Genomic DNA, 14928 nt, shown 5'->3' on the forward strand with positions numbered 1-14928 from the left:
AAAAAAAAAAAAGTTAATATATCATATACATTTATTAAAATCATTTAAAATAGCCTATACAGCAGTGTGAGAAATAGGCCTAATATGAATTTATTTGTTTGATACATATGTGAGGGGATCCTTGAAAAATGTTCTCCCATGAAAGGGTCCTTGGTGAAAAAAAGTTTGAGAACCCCTGCTGTAGGCGATTCAAGCGCCTATGAAAGCAACAGTGCTTACAAACGTTTCTATCTTTCTATCTGAATATAGAAAACTCCGAACAGGCTATTTTTGTCTATTTGTCCTGCTTTAAAAAGAACCTCCCCTCCCGTTTAATCAACAAAACTTTGCCAGTCTGCGTGATGACGACTGTGGGTCACCTCATGCCTACACGGGTTGCTTAGTTCCCTATCTGCTGTTTCACCCCATGTGCGGGCTATTTGATAACAAAGCAGCATGGGGCCCCGCCCGCTTGTCACTTCGGGAGGAGGAGGGATCCTACTCTAACCGACAGGTTCCAAGATGGCGGCGTCCATGGAGCTTAACTTGGAGTTATTACCTTCAGATCCTTTGCTGTTGATTTTGTCTTTCCTCGATTTTAGAGATTTTGTCAGGTAACTTTAACTACGATTAGTTTTGATGGTGACACGTACTCTCACGCCGCGCAAATAGTTTGCAAGCTAGCTAAATAACGGAAGAAAACACCAAAGAAGTAGCATTAGCTTCCCAGCTTCCATTATTGTTTCGTGATGCTAGCTTCCTACCTGGTAGTTAAGTTGTTTGCTGCTGCGGCACGGTTTGGAGTATTTCAAGTTGTTCGAGACATATTTCTTAACGACTTGCGTTCCCCTTTTACTTAGTTAACTGAATCAGTAAATAATTTAAACAGAAATAGTTCATAGTGTTAATTCTTCCAATCGAATTAGCTGCTTATAGTTAGCTGCCAAGCTAATTGTACGGTAAATTGGTCGATTAGCGGTTGTTTTGCCAGTTGGTAAACAGACGTGTAAAGACAAGTGTATGATATAGGCTAGCTATATCATCAGCTGGTTATGTTGCTGAATGTCAGGGGTTACAACGGTGGTTTCACTGTTGTAACAGAGCTTACGCCTAGACACAAGTCATTTCTGGGTTGCTAACTAGCTTTAATGTTGCATTATCTTGCTTTCCTTGTCTTTCTTATTACTTTTTAAAATGCTTTAATATTTACAATATTACTGGCAATACTGTAGAGGGCTTGTTAATGAGATTGCGTCAACCATCTCGTGCAAGTTTATTTCTGTTTTACGTGTCAGTCCGTTTGATTATTGATCATTTGCCGTGGCCAGTGAATACTCTTGCCACCAAGCAATTGTTTATTCGAAGTGGTTAAATCGGTGCAAATGGTTTTGTTAACTAAGCCTACTTTTTCAGCTGCAGTTACGTGAGCCGTCGACTTCATGAGCTGTGCAATCACAACCCACTCTGGAAGGGACTCTGCCAGAAGTACTGGCTTTTATCTGAGTACGTAGTTTCTTAATCATTAAAATGTGAAGTGTTTTATGCTTTAGACATTTGTGGTAATTATACCCTTTGGTGTGTGGTTAATGTATGCAGCGCTAGTGTTAGCTGGGGCCGGTACTCTGAGTGCTTGTGTTATGGTTATGTATTCAAGTTACACAATATGCTATTTCTTTGAAAGCAACACATTTTTTAGCATTTCCTCATCGGAAATCAAACATGACTGTGTTACGACATACCTGATGTAACTTGCAAATAAACAGTGGGTTCATAACACTGATTCACCATGACATTTGAAAATGAACATGTCAGTTGTTAGTTAAAACTAAAAGCTAGTTTATCAAATAGTGACACTTAATGCAAAAAACCTTGTCGTGAGTTTCAGTATTTTTTATATTTCGGTTGGGATTGGTTATAGATTATGTACCAGTGTTCATTTGCTGCAAAACATACCTTACCATTGAACCGGTAACTGGGATCGTTTCTGTTTTCCTCTATTAAGTTAGAAACAAATAAACATGGTAAACATGGAATCATGGAGAACTTAAAAACAATTTAAAAGTCTTTCTTTACAGGCATGGAGGAATACTTGCTATTTAGTAGAACATCATTTATGTTCAAGTTGGCATTCAGCTTATTTAAGACCACAAGTATGATCTTTATACCAGGGTGTTTACCTATTAAGCTTGTGATGGTACCCAATGTTTTACCTAGTCCATCATCTCTCTTGTCCACCAATTGATGAATTGAGCCCTTACTTCACCATTTAAACTTGAACCAAGCTGGCCAAAAAGTACACAAATGGGTCTGTGAGCTCATCAATAAAAACAGAATGACAGTATTGAAGGACAAAGTGTGACTGAAGTAGTATTTTGAATGATCTGGTGTCATAAGCCAGATCTGTGATAATTTGAAACTAATTCACATGAATTCACAGTCATGCCTACAGGATTATGAGGCATGACTGCTATATTTCCTATTTAAATGTCATAAGTTTTGTCAACATATAGGGCGTGGCTGTGGTAGTGTGTTAACTGACATGTATGTTGATCAAAGCCAGTAGATTCAATAGTAGATAACAAGGCTGATCTGAGTTGGTCAATTTCATTATCCATGAGAATATTGAAATCCCCTACTATTATAACCTTGTCTGTATTAACAACCAGGTTAGGTAAGTCATAAGCAAAGTTGAGAAAACCCACATTCAGAGGTTTCTATGTAGACACTATTTCAAGGATAAATGGTTGAACGTTATTGTGAGTATGTGCAGCATTAAGAACAAGCACATCTAATTAATTAAATTTGAAGCCAGATTTCAAGACTTTAGAATTACATATAGCGGCAACATCTCCACCACAACCTGTCAGATGGGAAACCTGAGTATTACTGTAACCAGGAGGGGTAGATTCATTTAAGGCAATATATTCAGCAAATTTCTTCCATGTTTCATTCAAACATAAGATATAATTTTGGTGATTAGTAATGAGTTACTTTACAAGAGTTGCCTTTGTTGGATCTCATTAAGAAGCTTAATTTAGAGGCTCAGGATGCAGACACTTTCTCAACAGGATGAACTGAAATATGTATAGGAATACATTTTAGAAAAAGTTAAATCTTCTGTGTTTTTGTGGATTTAAAGATTTTCTCTTTTTTGCTGTATGTATTTTGTTTTCTGCGTGTAAGATGAAGTCTCAGCTTTCTTATCCCCATTGTAATCCCTCCCTGAGGTCAGGAAGCCACTTGGATCCTCACGATGACGCTTGTGGTGACGAGGCGCCTTTTCTTTGATCAGGTCGGACAAATCCGAGAGGGGGCAGACGTGGAAAGATCTGTTCCGGGAATACTACGGCGACATGGGCCGTTACATCGACCACTACAGTACACTGAAGAAGGCCTGGGACGACCTGAAGAGATACCTTGAGCAGAAGTGCCCCAGGATGATCGCCTCTTTGAAAGGTCGGTACCATGTTGATCTCCGTGAACTAAGGCTTGTGATACAGTGGGTCACCTTACAGCAAGAAGGTCCTGGGTTTGAATCCCGGCCTGGGCCTTTCTGTATGGAGCTTGCATGTTCTTTCAGCAAGGAAATGCAAAGCTTTTGTGTATTTGCAATTTTGGATCTTTTTGAAAATGAGGACGAAACCCTGAAACGCCATATTAGCTAAATTAATGTTACAGATTAGAATGTTGGCGCTTAAGAGTGCGTGTGACCTGTATCTTTACTCTGATTGGCTTCTGCATTAAATCGGTTCCATGAGGTAGAGCTACTCAGAACTGGTTGCAACTAAATTGCAGGTGAGTTGATAGTGGTTGTATACTAAGTGCTCCTCAAGCAATTTAGTTGCACGCAACGAAAGTTGCGTGGAAATTGCTTCATGTATCAAGATCCTAAGACTTCTCCCTGAGTAGATTAGTCATATTAAGTTGAATGCCAATTATCTGTATGTGTCTGCTATAAAATAGGCTAGCTCTAACAACCAGCACTTTTTTCCAAAGCACCATGAGGTAACTAACAGAGTTCCAATGACAACAAATAGTGCAGAATTGCATGTGCATTGCTCCTAAAAACTGTAAAATTATTTAATATTCCAAGGGGAACAGTGTAAAAAATTTTGATATTATGACAACATATGCCAAGCACAAACAAACTGCATCAGCAAAGAGGAACCGTAGTCAAAAGTTGAAGCTCACCAACAGGAGCAGATGAACACACTTATTAACTGGATAGCGACTACTCACCCCAAATCTATGCCCTCAAAAATGGTCATGGCTGGATTCGAATTGAACCAATACCTATGTAACATAGCCTGAAAAAAACTGTACGTCATGAGATTTTTTTTGTTTAATTTTTGCATCCAACGTGGGGCTGAGCATCTCCAGTTACTATTTATAGCTTCGTTCATGCACAGTACCTCACTACCGATTCGTGAGAGTGAAGACATCCGCAGTTCTCCTCTGGAACATGAAGTGTCACCAGCATGCTTGCTCTCCATTACAGGCATTTAGCAGACGCTCTTATCCAGAGCGAATTACACAACTTTTACATGGAATTTACATTGTAAATTATACAGCTGGATGTGTACTGAAGCAATACAGGTTAAGTACCTTGCTCGAGTGTACAGTGGCAGTGTCATACTGGGGAATCAGACCTGTTTAGGTTACGAGACCAACTCCTTACCCATTAATCCACACTGCCGCCCACCCCACCACAGCCCGCAGGCAGGCCCGCAGTGCGTTCAGTCAGAGGAGGGTGTATCGTTCGCTGCTTTGGCATGCATCCTTTCTGGCCAGTGGGGGGTCGATAGAGAGCAATGAAACATGTGCCGTCAGCTGACTGGAACCTCCCGTAACCCTGGGCGATGCAATCGCAAAATTATGTGTTGCTCTATGGTTGAGAAAATAACAGGTGCTTTGTGCTGCGACATAAATTGCGTCCGTCGTTGTTTCAGCCACAAATTTCGAAGCTGTTATGTGCTTTAACTGAACTAAGTTGCCGTATTGAAACTACAGAAAACTGTCACATTCTGCCGATGTTACGTGAACGTTACCGCTCAAGTTTGATACGAGTCCGGCTTCACAAGACTTTTCTCTGGTATGGCGCACTTCGGTAGAACAAGTAGTTCTCAATGAAAGGTGCACGAATTAAGCTCTATGGTTGTTCTTGAGTAACCATAGCATTGTATTTGGATTAGAGTCTTTTTAAATGTGCATTTTCGGTGCATTGAGCACCACACAACTATAGTCTTTAGGGTCATTGTGTCGCAGCGAACAGCGTCTAGAAAGCTTGAAAAATGAAGAGAACTCATCAAATCTTAGTGAAACTATCTGGATGGATAGATAGTACTCTGGGTAGGTGGAAACATACTTTAATTTCATTTTTGGGTGAACTGCCCCTTTAAAAATGGCGGTGGATCTGTAACAGTATGTGCAGCCATCTTATGGCAGTCATTGATCGCTCTGCATGGCCATATAGTGGTCAAGGGATATGAAGTGCCTTGATGCTCTCCATAGTATGTATACTTATGTATTATTGTGTTTTTATGTATTCGTTTTCCTTTTGGAACAGAGGGAGCGAAGGAGGAGGATCTGAATGCCATCGAGGCCCAGATTGGCTGCGGGCTGCCCAGCGACTACCGCTGCTCTTTCCGGATACACAACGGCCAGAAGCTGGTGGTGCCGGGGTATGACTATCCCAACTCGTCTTAAAATTTTTTTTTTTAAAAGGGCGGGAGAACCTCAGATTTATGAGCCCTTCAGCAATTATGGGTTGTTTCAAACTTAGGAAGTGAAGTAAAAATACGTCTACTAGAATAGTTGCTCTTGCCTTATTTTTTTAACTGGCTGTTGTTGTGTTGTAACTATAGCCTAAATCTCGTGCCAGGAAAGAACCAATAATCAAACAGGTTGTTTGGAGGTATCATATGAATGTTTTTTGTGGGAGCACCTCTGACACAGTTCTGTCCAATCACTGATTGTACGGGGCGCCTCTCTTCCTGCAGGTTGATGGGCAGCATGGCCCTGTCCAATCACTACCGCTCCGAGGACCTGCTGGACATCGAGACGGCGGCAGGAGGCTTCCAGCACCGGAAGGGCATGAAGCAGTGCCTGCCCCTCACCTTCTGCTTCCACACGGGCCTCAGCCAGTACATGGCCCTGGAGAGCCTGGAGGGGCGTGCCTGCAGCGAGATCTTCTACCACTGCCCAGTGAGAGAGCCCCACCCTGCCTGACCTCCCCACGCCCTGCCCCACCCTGCCTGAACTCCCCACGCCCTGCCCAACCAACCCCCACCCTGACCTCCCCCGACCTGCTTAACCTCCCCCCACCCTGCCCCAACCTGCCCCACAGTTACAGGGCAACAGCACCGTGAATGCAGCAGTTTCTTTGACCATTGCCCAGAGAGAGAGCCGTGTCAGTGGGACCTGACAAGTCATAGCGTTTTGTTTTGTGTTCTTCGGCTAGCTAATCTTCAGAGCTCTCCTAAAATGTATTTCTTTTTTCTTTTGTTCCTCCAAATGATAGGATCAAATGGCACAAGATCCCTCTGCAATTGACATGTTCATTACAGGTTGGTTTGTATGTTTGATTTTTACTTTCTGCTGCTGAATATCGCAAGATTATGCGATATTAACACTACGAATTTAAGGAACACAGTGGACATCCGACCATGTGTGTCTTTTTACAATTAATGGGAGAACTCCAGCCAAAAAAATCTTGTTAAAAATTATTTTGTCTGATTTCTAATGTGTCACATTAAAAAAAGGAAATGTAAAGAATCCAGGCCCAAACAATAAAGTCACCGGGGTATAACAAATATTTAGCAGATGCTACAGTTCAGATCTTGAATGTTGTGTCTGAGGTTTCAGAAACATAGAGAAAAAACTTTCCCTGCTTTTCCCTATCATTAAAAGGCATTTCTTTACAGCGTCCTTTCAGTCGTTATGAAAACGGCTAGTTTTAGCAATGCTATGTGTTTCAGAGGTTCTGCATTGGAGCCGGTTGTTAACCCCCTGTTGTCTGTGCCCACTCTTTGTTTCAGGCTCTAACTTCACAGAGTGGTTTACCTCATACGTGCACAATGTGGTGACAGGCGAGTATCCCATAATCCGGGACCAGATCTTCAGGTATGGTATCCGTGAGCGCTTAGCCCTTTGAGCTCTTAGCTCGTTAGCCATGCTAATAGATATGCAAATACAATGTGAATGTGCTGTGCGATAGTATGTTGTGCAGAATTTCCATTGTGTGGGGAGTGTGTGGTCTGATAGTTTCTGGAGTTTTTTTCTGACTGTGTGTTGAAGTTTATAAATATTTGACATATTATCTACCCACACAATTGTGCAAATGCCACCCTTGTGCCTTCGATGGACAGTTTGGATATTTGATGTAACAGCCCGTTTTGTGCCACTCCACGTTTTACATTTTAAGATTTGTGCTGTCCTGTTCTGAGAGTAGCTCAAATTGGTTAGCATTTAGCGTAGCAGCCATAGAGCAGTCGTGGGAAACTTGGACATCACAGGTTCTGTACCTGGATTGGGAGCTGCGATTGTCCGTTTGAGCTTAACTTGAATCTCTTGAGTGAAATATCCACCTTTGTAAATGGTTAATGTATAGAAGCTCTTGAGTATTCTCTGGATGAGAGATAAATGCCTAAAATGAGAGAGGTAAATACCTCAAATGTAGGAAAACTCGGATGTGTTCTCTGTCCTGTACATCAGGGGTTCCCAACCCTGTTCCTGGAGATCTACCGGCCTGTACCTTTTCACGCGAACCCTAGCAAAGCACACCTAATTCAGCCGTTAGAGATCTCATTGAGCTGTAAATTGGCAGAATCAGGTGTGCCAAATTAGGGTTGAAATGGAAGCCTACAGGACGGTAGATCTCCAAGAACAGAGTTGGGAACCATGTTGTGCATGAAACGTCGGTTTTCTCACTGCCATTTCCCTCCTCAAGGTATGTCCACGACAAGGAGTGCGTAGCCACCACCGGAGACATCAAAGTGTCCGTGTCTACCTCGTTCTTACCTGAGCTGAGCTCCGTCCATCCTCCGCACTTCTTCTTCACATATCGGATCAGGTACAGCGCTCTCTCTCTCCGTCAGCGGGGTTTCCAAACCTGACACGCCACGATTGTACTTCCTGTGTAAATGCGATTTAGATAAGACCTGGGTAAAATACTTTGTTCTTATTTTTTATATAGTCAAGGCTGGATGAACGGCCAATGCTGATTGGCTAATAAACATCGATATATCATGTAAACTAAATCCATATTAATACGCCAAAACATACTGACAGTATAAACAAGGATCAAAGTTGCGTCCCTGGTAAAAATTCTTCTGATTTCTTAAACCATGATTCCGGATATAGTCCTTGGTGAAGTTCATTGGAAGTAGGATAAATGTTGTGGACTCGATGTCGAGGCACAGTCATGGTTACAGGGGTGTTGTTAGGCACGATGCAAAGCAGAGCGCTAGCAACCTCCTGTAGCTGTAACTGTTTTCACGATACAGCGCGGTCTCTAGTGCTGTATTGCTTTTATAAAACGGTTACAACATATAGAAACAATTGATGACACAATGTAATCAATTGTTTAATATTATTTGTACGGTTTGTGCACGGAGTGATACTGTTTTCAAACAGGTTGATTAATAATTACTGTATCAGATTTACAATCACTGTATAACGCTGTCTCAGCCAATCAGCATTCAGGTCTGAAACAACTCGTTTTATAATTTGTGTTTATGCCTGGCCTGTGACCTCTGCCCTCTGACTGTGCCGTATGTAGGATCGAGATGTCAAAGGACGCTCTGCCAGAGAATGCCTGCCAGCTGGACAGCAGATATTGGAAGATCACCAACGCCAATGGAAATGTGGAGGAAGTACGGGGCCCTGGCGTCGTAGGTGAGGGACAATTCAGATCCTCTTTGATCAAGATAAGGCCCATAGCAGAGCTAGCCAACCAGTAGCTTCATAACAAGGCTAACCACTCAGCTGCTCCATAACAAAGCTAACCAATTAGGAACCCCATAGCAAAGCTAACCAGATAGCAGCCCCATAACAAAGCTAACCACATAGCAGCTCCATAACAAAGCTAACCAATTAGGAGCCCCATAACAAAACTAACCACTCAGAAGCCTCATAACAAAGCTAATCAGCAGGTCCATGACAAAGCTAACCTACGATGGCAGTTCATAAGCAGAGTTAGCCAACTATGGCTAACAAATAATTCCATGCTAAAGCTAACCACCCATGGCTGCCCAATCAGAAGCTGAGCCGTTGCTGTGGTTTCTCTCGCTAGGAGAGTTTCCGGTGATGTCGCCTGGGAAGGTGCACGAGTACGCCAGCTGCACCACCTTCTCCACCACCTCCGAGCAGATGGAGGGCCACTACACCTTCCACCGCCTCAAGAACAAGGAGGAGGTGTTCAGCGTCTCCATTCCCCGATTCCACATGGTCTGCCCCCCCTTCCGCGAGTCGGCCGTGCGGGCTGTAAGTACCCTGGGGAGGTTGGGTTGGGGTGGGGGGGTTGGGTTGGGGTGTGGGTCCCCATGACCTATTCTTGAGCTTGAGAAGCCTCCAAAAGATCAGTTAGACTTGGGTGTCTTGCCATTGTATGAGCCCTTCACTTGTGCACATATCGCCGGTTTATATGAAATCATATCGATACAGATGGTAATATTATTATAGCTGTGATATTATTATAGACCGTGATGCACCACAGTCACAGCTTGATCTGTGCAGCACGGTTCCTGTGAATGCTCTCAGACCAGGGGTCATAAAATAGGGCTTTCTTGGGCATGTTGTGGTGGCAGAAAATGACGGCTGTACCAAGTTGTTGGCGCTGCATAGCTGGTCACAGTACGAACGCAGCCCAGTCCCCACACCGACAATGTTCTGCAACTGGGTGTTCATTTCAGTCCCGTTTCTGTTCTAAAACATACGCTTAACATTTGGTGTATTTCAATATGCCCCTCAGTATCACCTTACTCAGAGAAAGCAAAAGACCTCCTCCTCCATGGAGTCCATTGGTAGCAACTTATGGAAGAATTTGTCATGACATCAGAAGTCATGGAATTTCCTTAGCAACGAAAGATGATGGGGCAGTTACTCCATTGACTTTAAAATGAAAAATATTTTAACAAAAAATGATCATTTTTAATTCATCACCGGCATTAAAATTTGTTTAAAAGTTAAATTAGTATTTTGGCAGTCTTTTGGGGTTAGTCATTGGCAAGGCAATTCTAAATGAAAACTTTTTGGGCTTTTCAAAATGTCCATACAGTAGTCAGTAGAAAAAGTTAGTAGAAAAAGTGATCAGTAATCCTGAACATTGGACGTTGTCATTACCTCATCAAGTTTTCATGTAATTTAAAGAGCTTATTAAAGTCTTGAGTGTAGCCTAAAGCCTATATTAAAATAATACTTGATACTTGTGACAATTACGAAATTTAAAATATACATTTTATATTATTAATATTAACTTTGAATAATATTTAATATTAACAGACCAGCCCCAGTCACATGACTTCCTCAGACCAGTCACGTGACCTCCCCCTCAGACTAGCCCAAGTCACATGACCTCCCCCTCAGACTAGCCCAAGTCACATGACCTCCCCCTCAGACCAGCCCCAGTAACATGACCTCCTCAGACCAGCCCCAGTCACATGACCTCCCCCTCAGACCAAGCCCTAGTCACATGACCTCCCCCTCAGACCAAGCCCTAGTCACATGACTTGCTTTGTCCCGTTCCTCAGCAGGGCTCAGCGAACGACGTCACCGGCGCACCTTTCAACGAGAACTCTTCGGACACGGACGATTACGACGAGGGCGAGCACCACGGCCTGAACATCCCCGCCCCGAGCGGCCGCTGCCCGCGCCACATCTAACGGACTTTTCCATCGCCGGGCTTCCCAGCTCAACGGGACATGGGAGCGGGTGGGATTTTAAACCTAGCAGCTTGGTTGGTTTGTTTTGTTTTGTTTGTTTGTTTTTATATGGTTTATTTTCTCGACGGGTCTTTGCTTTCGGGTGAGAAGCCTACCCCCTTTGCAAGCCGCAGCAGATTCGGTGTTGTGCCTCACTCTGTCCCCCTGGCCCAACAGCCATTTGCCCTCCCAAGAGCTCTGCTTTTTAATTTCAGTGCTCCCTTTTTTCCTGAGGGAGCCGTTGTGGGCTCCTGAGTTGCAGGCCCTGTTGAGTTAGCTCCCTTGTTAGTTCTGATTGGAAATTCCAAATTCTGAATAGGATTTGAAAAATGAAGGGTGGGGAGGTTCATTTGGAACGAGAGTTCAACCTTGAGCACAAACAGTCGTTTTCTATTGTAACCGATGATCTGAAATGAGGGTCTTCAGACCCACCCACATGTATATGCTGGTTTTCCTTCGAGCTGCGATTACAGCCTCTGAATCAGAGGTCAAAGCTGATGAATACGGCCAATGAAGCTCGACCATTCTTGGAAAAAATGAAGTTTCACGGCAGAAGAATAGAACAAACGGCAACAGGCCAAGCCTGAATGGTTTTAGTTGAAGCTTTGTGGGGAAAAAAAAAATAATGTATGAATTGAAACATGCGTTTTCAGCAACTTTCATGGATCAAGAGTTTGGCGGTAATGCAAACCAGCCTAAACGGTGGTCCCCCAGTCCAAGTGTGAAACCCCCCCCCCCCCGAGTTGAGCGATTGTGTCGTGAATTGCTGGCTGTGTTTATTGGATCCACACAACGCGTGGACTGTAGATTGTTGCTCTTCAAAAATATTTCTGAATGCGGCTTTCTCAGAATCTTGTCCCGTCAGGGAGTGTAACAAGCTTTATAAAAGAGTATTTGGGCACAGGATGGTGTCCCCTGTTTTTATGTCTATCTGTTGTGGCATTGCTGCAGTCGCCGGTGGACTTACCTTTTGCTCAACCAGGTTTGCCCCTCCCCTTTTTTTTGTGTGAGCTGTGCGTGGTGGTGATCTCTTGTGACCGGGACAGACTGGGAGTCCATGTGTCAGATGAAAGCAAGTATATACAAGATCTATAATAAAATGTATAAAAGATGTTATATTCTTGTTCTCTTCCCACCTGACCCCCCCTCGGATTGATGTACAGAATTAATTTCATTTTTTGAGGTTTTTAGATGGCGTGCAGATCAGAAAACATTGGAGTAGAGTAAAATTTAATTTGGAGAAGCAGTGGGCGTCAAATTTAAATGTTCGTAGGCCGAGGCTCTCCGCGTTCACATTGGATGTTGTTGGACTTGTTTGAAGTGCACAGTAAGCTCAAAACTATTTCAGATTCAAATTTTCCCAGTATGCATTACCTGAGTTATTTTCATTTCCTGCCATGTTTTCACACTGAATCAACCCTATTGGTATAATTTGACACCTTTTTAAGATATCTGTACAGGAGCAGGGGTAATGATTTTCTGCACTTTTAATTTGTCTAATGCCAGACGACCAAGACGTCTTATACGGCAGAACCTTGTCGATATGAACGTCTCGGAAATGGAAAATGACATATTTTTCTTGCTGTCTTTCAGTTGCAACTTCTTCTGCAGTATTATGTATGTAACTAATTCTCCAAGGTTGTTTTTTTGGAAAAGTTGTTGGTGAAATTCTACCAGGATCTGGTGGACAGACTAGAATTAGAATTGTTTGCCGTTGTACTGTCTGAAATGTGCCAAAACACTGCAGGCTCAGCTAGAACCAGCAACAATCTATTTACTCAAATTAAGCAAAATAACTTGGGAGTACTGGTTACATTTAATTGCATTGTATTTCTATGGCCCATTTCATTCTGTTGACCAGGGCACTGTCCCATTAACTTGTATTGACCGTTGCTGATACTGATGGTGAAACTGATTGGTGAGTTCCTCGGCTCTGTGATCTCACAATGGGTGTTCTTGGGCTCTCTGACCTCACAGTCAGTTATCTATTGCTGTATGACCTCACAGTAAGTAATCATCAGCAAAAAAAAAAAGCGTGGCTCATATTCATAGCAGGAATTGTTGAATGTGATCCACAACTGTCCTCTTCCCTCCCATGAGCAGGGCTGCTCTATTGAAATTGGGAGCCAGATTGTTAATGTATTTAGCACATAGTCCGACTTTCTGGGAAGGCAGGGGAAGAGGGAATTGTGAATATGGTGTACAAGTTTCAAGGGGTGGGCATCAATGTCCCTGGATTAAATCTTAGTGCTCCCATCGGACAAGTACATATTCTCCTTTTCATTTTTATAAAGATGGCCGTTTGCATTAACATTGAAGTGCGAAAATGAGACTTTAGTTTTAGCAAACCTATGGATGTTTCTCCTCCTGATTTGCCAAGCCGAGGTACAGACTCCTCCCCCTTTGTGATTTAATGAGCACTTCCATGTATATGGCTTCTCTTTAAAAGTCAATTTGGCTAATAGCAGATAACACTACTTTGAAGTTCTTTTGAATACTTTTTTAAATTTTATCTTTGTAAAAGCTGTGAAATGGATCTTTAGGTTAATCTGGATGATTACTTTAACGTCCCTCTGATTTACATTGGGGTATTGTTCAATATCACCATTTTTATAAATGTATGTTTTCGTTTTTCTATGTTTGGGGAAAGGGGGGTGGATAAACAATAAATGCTGTATGTTTAAATCTTTAAATGTTTTCCTTTACACAAAGACGTCAGAAACACAAAGACATAAGTTTGCCAGTGTCCACTTGTTTCAATCGATGTCACTTCCTGTACATGCCCACATGGGAGGTCAAATAATGAGGATCTGTCATTTCAGGGTAAATAACACTGTGCTGCTAATGTACTGTTAATTTTAATGACTTTTTTCCTAACTTTGATGTTTATTTATTTATTTTTTTTGTATTTTAAGAAACTGGCATTCACACATTTCCCTGTTGGTTGTCACAGTCACACAAAAGTAAATTAAGACATTTCCTTTGATGTCCAACATATGGCTTAAACCCCAAGACCGAACTCTTTGACATTATTGCTAGAGCTGCCCTCCTTGTCCATGTAGTGAACAGGTTGTCAGATCAGTGATGTCATCATGCCAACATTTTTAACAGTGCTGTGGAAAAAGTAATTTCCTACCCCCTACTAATTCTTTGTTTTTTTGGCACATTGTGAATGAAAATGATATTTCATCATCACTGAAGTCCTATTATATTTGTAGGATGTAACAAATCACACAAAAAATGACAACTCCATTCTCTACTCAAAGAAGAAGAAAAGAAACACACACACAGACACACATCTGACATTTTAAACTTCCTTTAGCAAAACTGACTTAAACTAAATGTTTCAGTGATCAGCTTCTCACATTTCCTGGGAGAAGTTGTGGATTTCCCTGTCTTATAGAATTTTTTCAAAAACTCTGGCTTCCCTGCATGCAGTGCTTATATAAGGCCATTCAAATGCATCTCAACAGACTTCCAGCTGTGCAGTGCATTCTGCTCTGGAATACTCTGGTACAGGATGGAATACGGAATGGTGGGCTTGGTGAGTATTTCATCGATGGGGTTCCCCCAAGCTAAATCTCCCATTGATCTCAACAGGAAAATTACAATGGATGAACCCTACTGCTTAAGTTTAAGCAAGGTTGTTACTGCTAAACAAGGAGGCTTTACCAGTTGGGAGCATTTACCTTTTCCCTACAATGATAACACACGTTGAAGGTTTTTTTGGTGGAGTCAACAGTGGAAATATAACTTTTGTGTTATTTGTTGTCATTACATTACATGCATTTAGTGTGGGGTGGGGGCTCATTTTCACAGCACTGTACACATCTAGCTAACATCTGCTACCATCAGTAATCAACAATAATCAACTATGGTGCACATTGTACTCAGGTGGATCAGTATGAATAAAAGAAACCTGGAGTGATGGAAGCATGCAGTTTAAAGGTTAACAAAAAAATCTGAACATCACAGAAAGAAAATGTCAAGAATAGCACGTGTGGGTGCAGCTGTGTCCGATTAATGAGAG

General features: G+C 42.3%; 1 protein-coding gene across 2 annotated transcripts; it reads left to right on the forward strand.

Annotated features, from left to right (window-relative positions):
* Window positions 1-446: 446 nt before the first annotated feature.
* fbxo3 (F-box protein 3) lies at window positions 447-13591 on the forward strand. 2 transcript variants are annotated; one of them, XM_035396358.1, is made up of 11 exons: window positions 447-593; window positions 1393-1482; window positions 3272-3435; window positions 5546-5660; window positions 5979-6183; window positions 6500-6545; window positions 7017-7101; window positions 7928-8050; window positions 8759-8874; window positions 9272-9462; window positions 10731-13591. In XM_035396358.1, exons 1-11 carry the CDS (start codon window positions 502-504, stop codon window positions 10857-10859), a joined length of 1356 nt encoding a protein of 451 aa, XP_035252249.1. In that variant the 5' UTR covers window positions 447-501; the 3' UTR covers window positions 10860-13591. The 2 variants fall into 2 exon arrangements, with proteins under 2 accessions (XP_035252249.1, XP_035252248.1); XM_035396357.1 differs by having other exon boundaries at window positions 451-593; window positions 10728-13591.
* The last annotated feature ends 1337 nt before the right edge of the window (window positions 13592-14928 follow it).

Source organism: Anguilla anguilla, chromosome 16, assembly GCF_013347855.1.
Source record: "Anguilla anguilla isolate fAngAng1 chromosome 16, fAngAng1.pri, whole genome shotgun sequence".
NCBI classification, from domain to species: domain Eukaryota; kingdom Metazoa; phylum Chordata; class Actinopteri; order Anguilliformes; family Anguillidae; genus Anguilla; species Anguilla anguilla.

Excerpts from the sequence above, each read along its gene's own strand:
- fbxo3 (XM_035396357.1), top strand. The coding sequence starts at position 502 with ATGGCGGCGTCCATGGAGCTTAACTTGGAGTTATTACCTTCAGATCCT. Across the intron at positions 6,184-6,499 it reads AGATCTTCTACCACTGCCCA|GATCAAATGGCACAAGATCC; the intron begins GTGAGAGAGCCC and ends TCCAAATGATAG. Across the intron at positions 9,463-10,727 it reads GCGAGTCGGCCGTGCGGGCT|CAGGGCTCAGCGAACGACGT; the intron begins GTAAGTACCCTG and ends CCCGTTCCTCAG.